This window comes from Rutidosis leptorrhynchoides, chromosome 10 (genome assembly GCF_046630445.1).
Source record: "Rutidosis leptorrhynchoides isolate AG116_Rl617_1_P2 chromosome 10, CSIRO_AGI_Rlap_v1, whole genome shotgun sequence".
Classification (NCBI taxonomy): domain Eukaryota; kingdom Viridiplantae; phylum Streptophyta; class Magnoliopsida; order Asterales; family Asteraceae; genus Rutidosis; species Rutidosis leptorrhynchoides.
In genome coordinates this window covers 36,761,815-36,767,972 of record NC_092342.1, presented here as the reverse complement: position 1 = coordinate 36,767,972, position 6,158 = coordinate 36,761,815, and the positions used below count along the sequence as shown (strand labels likewise).

At 33.3% G+C, this 6,158-nt stretch overlaps 1 protein-coding gene across 1 annotated transcript; it reads right to left on the bottom strand.

The window, feature by feature from the left end:
• Positions 1-288: 288 nt before the first annotated feature.
• On the bottom strand, positions 289-4,640 carry LOC139870192 (uncharacterized). Its single transcript, XM_071858032.1, has 9 exons — positions 4,588-4,640; positions 4,002-4,094; positions 1,692-1,867; positions 1,536-1,603; positions 1,350-1,451; positions 1,114-1,269; positions 904-996; positions 648-780; positions 289-516 (listed from the first exon to the last, which is right to left on the bottom strand). Exons 1-9 carry the CDS (start codon positions 4,638-4,640, stop codon positions 428-430), a joined length of 963 nt encoding a protein of 320 aa, XP_071714133.1. The 3' UTR covers positions 289-427.
• Positions 4,641-6,158: the final 1,518 nt, after the last annotated feature.

The window sequence follows — 6,158 nt, the reverse complement described above, 5'->3', positions numbered from 1 at the left end:
ATGATTAACATTAAATATATACATCTGAAAACCCAAACACAACAACTTTATGCTATTCAAACTAAAAATCAATACAGATAAATATATAAATATTTACTCGAATCAAGTTTTATTTCAGCGTTTACAAAAGTTAAGTTACAACCTAAACATCAAATACTATTCAGTTTATTTATTTTTTTCTCTTGGGTATAATATGTATATTGATTGACAATCAATTTGACGTCTTATTTAGGAAGTTAGATTTCATTTCAATATAATATAATCAAAATCTCAAAATGAAAATTTCATTGTAACAATATCAAGACACTTCACAAATGCTAGCACGTTTCATTTCAAGTTAGAAAATTTCTTATCATACATTATTGCTTTACAAGGTTAATTAGTAATACGAGTAATAATTAATGCTTTGACCCGTATCATTAAAATATCAAGTTAACTCAGCATAATCGACTTCAGGAATTAGGTGTTCTTCAACAAGAGGAATCGTTTTCCGAACAATCACTTTCATCGGTTCCCCTACATGAAACCCAAGCATAAAGTTACACTCACAACATATATTTAACAGTCAAGGTAAACATGTTCCAGTCCCGGCCCGACCCATTACACACCCGCCCATTTTGCCACCCATAACGAGATATGACAAGTACCTCCTCCAGGAAGCCCATTGTTCTCCTTGCATATGGCTGCATAGTGGGACCCATCAAGTTCCACCTGTGCAAATTGCCAATTGGTTGTAAGGCTGGTTGGGTTCTCTAAAGGCACAATAACTGAGTTTGAATCCTGTCCACAGATATGAACACAAGTTTGACTATTTCAGTCAAAATTTTATATCAATAAAATTTAAAATTAATATATCGCGTAAGCATAAAGAGTGTATTTCTTTTACAAAAATTTACAAAATACCTCGGGACTTTGATTTGCGGATCCGAACCTAATTGTAAAGGTTTTAAAAGGAGCACCCGAGAAGCCTCTTCCTAGCGCTTTAACATACGCTTCCTGGTCAAACTTATAAATCAGAAGACATCATAAAAAATATGTATGTTTTTGTTTCACATATAATATATACTAACATATAATTATAATATATTATTATTATTATTATTGAAGAGAGACCTTTAGTGTCCATAGTTTAATGAACTCGCGACGTTGAACTTCAGGGTCTGAAATTGCACTTAACATAGTCACTTCTTCACAAGAAAAGTAGCGTTTAGCAAAGGCTAAAATATTGTTTTTCAATTTCCTTTTCTTTTCTTCTACATCAATACCAATCTAAATATTCAAAATAATATCATTAGTTGCCAATAATAATAAATACTTTTATGATAAATGTAAATACAAAATAAACATACCGGAGAGCCAATGGTCACTCCACAAGCAATCAAAGACGACGTGTGCGAGATATTAAAATGCAACGGAGGTGGGTCCCACTCATCATTGTATTGCCAAATCACCTATAACCAAGTACAATTATGTCACTGAATTGGTATACTATACTTGAACACTTAAACGACCAAAAAATGAATAAAAAAAATAACCTGTGGTTTCCCATGGGTGTTCTTTTTGAACTCGAGAGAACTCGGGCTGACATTAGAATGTAACTGATCTAGTCATTAACAAATATTATGTAAATTTACTTGTTATCAGTCATTATCTATATGTATATTACCAGTTTAAACAATGAAAGGCCTTACATCTAGATATAGTAGAACGGACAAACGCACGGGCTAGTATAGAAGTTTTTCGCAGTTCATCTTTATCTATGCTGAAAACACGTTCTTTCTCAAGTGGCGATAGAAGGTCAACATATTGACGTAAAAGAAATTGGCTCTTAACTTCATTGGGTATTACATACCAAAGATGCGTTTCCCTAAAAATCAAACTTTATGTTTTAGTAAACTGTTATAAATTGCTATCAGCTTGTATTCAAGTCTTACTATCAGTTAACATGTACTCGAGGCTTACTATGTCTTATATCAAAAGAAATAATATATTATCATATATATAACATAGTGTTTGTGACGGCCTATAAAACTATAACAAATTACCAAATTTTAATAAACCGTTATATACTAGGTAGGCCTGATTTTACCTAACTTAAAGAATTGCACGGGACCCATACCCATTTTGAGCCATTATTCAATGGAGATTTTAGAAGAAGATGACTTATGAAAATGCTGACCAAGTTTTACTTTGACAGATTTTCCGAGTAATCTCAAGTTTTGTACCGATTTTCCACGTAATCCCGAGTTTTGGCCGAATTTGACCGAGTTTTGATCGAGCTTAATTACTCGACTCGGTCTCCAAAACCGAGTACTCCCCAAGTAATTCCGAGTTCTACAACCTTCTCAATGGGGCAGATTTTTTTCTAGATCCGACCTGCCCCGACCCATTTATATGACCCACCCCATTTATGTGACCTAATGAGTCGGAAAAGTGGATCCATGGACCTAACAAGTGATCCAATGGGTCGACCCATCTAAAAGGATCGCTACTTGGAGCGACTCATGACCCAACTGGGCCGACCCATTAAAGTTATAATTAAAAGATATGAATTTTTGAAAATAAAATAAAATTAAGCACAACTATTCCTACAAATGATATACTTTTTCATTAGGTTACAAAGTCTTATATATGAAAATGATGTTTATGTTAAGTTTCATGCTTTGAGAATATGTATAATGGATGTATTATAACCAACAAATGGTATATATCAATTAAGACAATGTTTTCAATTAACTCAAGACTACAACAATAATAATACCAAAATGATACTATCTTTGAATGTAAGTGAATAAATGAAATTCGCCTAAAAATATACTAGGTTTTTTTCGAAATTCTTAAAGTCGTCCTACTTTAGAAAGTTTCCCTTATCCAACCAGCCATTTTCAACCTCTCGGTATATTACGCAAAAACAGGGTAAAGATACAGTCTGTATCAAAACATGATAAAGGTACAATGGATTCAAGATCTTACATTCGAGATGGAAGTTTCAAGGGTGAAAAGGTTAAAGTGGATAACATCTTCTGATCAAAGCAAGGTATCTTTTTTAAACACGATTTACAAATATATGGAAGCATAAATCCTAACACTTGCTGTAACGCATTCTCAAAATAATGCTTAACGATCTCCAACACAAGTAAACACCATTTTAGATAAACATTTATATAACATCTGCAAGAAATAAAATTTTGTGAGCATTGGTTAACAAGTGGCAGATCTAGATTCATCACATTATATGACAATTTTAAGATAATCAAATAATTTTGGTCAGTCATAGACTGACATATGACTATTACATTATACAATTAGTAGAACATATTATTGTAATGAAAGTGATATTTGCTAGATTTTATGGGTTTATCGGGTTATTACAAAGGGTTTGTCCCAAATTAGCTATAACCTTGTCCGCAATTATCAAAAAAATTAATGATGTTTTTAGATATAAAGCTAAAATCTTGCACATGAAATTATGATATTAATGATATGTAAGGTATTGGAAATTGAAATAATAATTCTTTTCAGGAGAAAAGCGGGCAAGGAAAATTAGACTATTAGGGTTTGTGGTTTTTATACATAATAATAGAGTCTAATTGTAATACTAATGAAATAATAATCAGTACAAAAACATTCTAGCAATACCTAAATCAAACAACAGCAAATATTAATCATAGATCACGCCAAAATTTGCTGTAAAACATTATAGAGTTGGAAACTTTAGTTGATAATTGATGAAATATGTGAGGTTCTAACTAATTAGAGTTGATTTTATTCAAATTAATCGAGTATACAGAAAAAGGGATAGATAGAATTAGGAATAACAAAAACAAAAGGAAAAATTCATACGATATATATAGACTAAAATTAAGTTGGATAATGAGATATTGTTTACCAGCAAGCAATAAAATCAGAAATCAGCGATGGATTCTGGATTTGTTACTAACGAAAGAGTTATTATATATTGAGGATTGGGGAAAAGTTACAAGATATACTGATTCACTTACCTGATGAACCAAAAAGGACTATAAAGAAAGCGTTGGTTTTTACTCCATTCCTTTTTAGCTTCTAACCGAACAATTAACCAAGCAGGCACTAAACTGTTAATCGTTACCAAAATTTGTCAAAACTAGATTCGGAAGCCCGCGCGTTGCAGCGGTTCTCAACGTTTTCGTCATAACGTTTTTGCAAAAACGTGATTTGACAAAACATTTGTTGTATGCATTTAGCATTTTAAAGTTAACGTAGTAATGGTATTTTGAATTAGATTTAGCGTTGATTATTTACTCATTTATCCCCACAATAAATTTATAGACATGAGAACAAAATATATGAAAAATGAAAGGATAAATTAGAAAAATAAGAAGTAAAAGGGACAAAAATAAGGCTTCCCCTTTTTGGTTTTATTCCTTTATTTATACTCCGTAATATTGCAGTATTTTTCGATTTAAAAGAGTTGGAAGATACAACGGTCAACCGCACTCCGTATTTGGTAGCCACATGATTTGGTCAACAATTACTTTACTACTCTGCCTTACCCCTTTACTCTCTCGGTCTCTCATCTTTCTTTTTTCTTTCTACCTACTACAACACCTGTTTGATGATAAAATCGGCCAAACCGCCTTCTTTTTTGGCAAAACATCCATCTCTATTTTTTCCTCACATCAGGTGGTGATTTCTATAGGTGATTCAGTTGGTGTCGTTGTTGTTTCGACTTTTATCCGCCAATTTCGGTAGGTTAATCTAACGTTTAAAAAAATAGTTATATGTCGGTTAGATGAACAGGGGAAAGAAGGAAGTGAGAGAAAGTTGTATATTTTTGTTACTGCGGGATGGTTAACAGTCAGTTAATTAAACAGTTAAAATGCTTGTTCTTTGTTTACATTGAACGTTAACTTCCCTAGATACCCTCTAACAATTATCCCACATCCATTAATGACATTATCCGATGTCGTGGGCCATTCTGTCGACTACGACCATCCAAGCGATCTAACGACTCTCCTACATTGCCACTATCTTTTTCTTTTCAAGTCAACCGCTATATACCACGTATGTTTTTTTACTTTATTTTTTTTTAAACACAACTTGCAATATTGACTATCGACTAATATAACATACAAATTTATAATTTATCATTTAGTTAATGACTCATTTTAATACGGAGTATTAAGTATTAGTCTATATATTAGTCTACATATCTATAAATCTATACACTCCATTAAATTTTAAATTCTAATATGTATATGTACTACCAAAGAAACAATTGATTAATTGTTATTGGCGGAGTAGATATAAACACATGTTGGTCCTACCAAAAGTAAGAAACTTCTGAAAATAATTTTATTTATTTATATGACTACCAATGTCTACAATTAAATTACTGAGTACTACTAATATTTTTTTTATCTCTCATCTTCAGATTTTAAAACCTAAAGCTCTCAACTCTCTCTCTCTCTCCCCTTCCCAACTTCCGCCGCTACCTAACACCACCATATCGTCGCCGGCGTTCACCAAGACACCGCTCCGAATCAACAACAAAAGTCTTACTCTATACGGATCTGAAGTTTATCGACCTTTACCTCCAAACCGCCACCTATCACCTCCAAATCCCCGCCAACATAACAGATCTAAACCGTCTCCCCATTATCACCACGTCGCTCTTTCCTTTTCAGGTCAAAAAGCCCTCTTGACGGTGGTCACGCAGCCTCACAGTGGTGACTGGTCGTGTTGGTGGCTCGACTCCGTCGTCTCTTTTTTTGTGTGATATCAAGGTAAACCCATAATGTACAAATCGTGTAACATCTGCTTTTTTTTTTTTTTTTTTTTTGATATAGTGGATAGCGGATGATGATTGCTGAGAGTGTTTGCTGGTAACTTTTGTGTTCAGATTTGGTGGTGGTTGGAAGCGGTTGACGGTGAAGGATGCAGACGGTTGCTTGATGCTGGTGGTGTCATACCCCGTCCAAAATCTTCATGAACGAATGCAATAACATCTGGTACCATTGCGATGAACGGACCTCTATATGTCATGAACGACTCCATGTAAATTGAGAAAATGCACAGCGGAAGATTTATTTCATACCTGAGAATAAACATGCTTTCAAGTGTCAACCAAAAGGTTGGTGAGTTCATAGGTTTATCATAAAACAAAAAAAAATTCATCA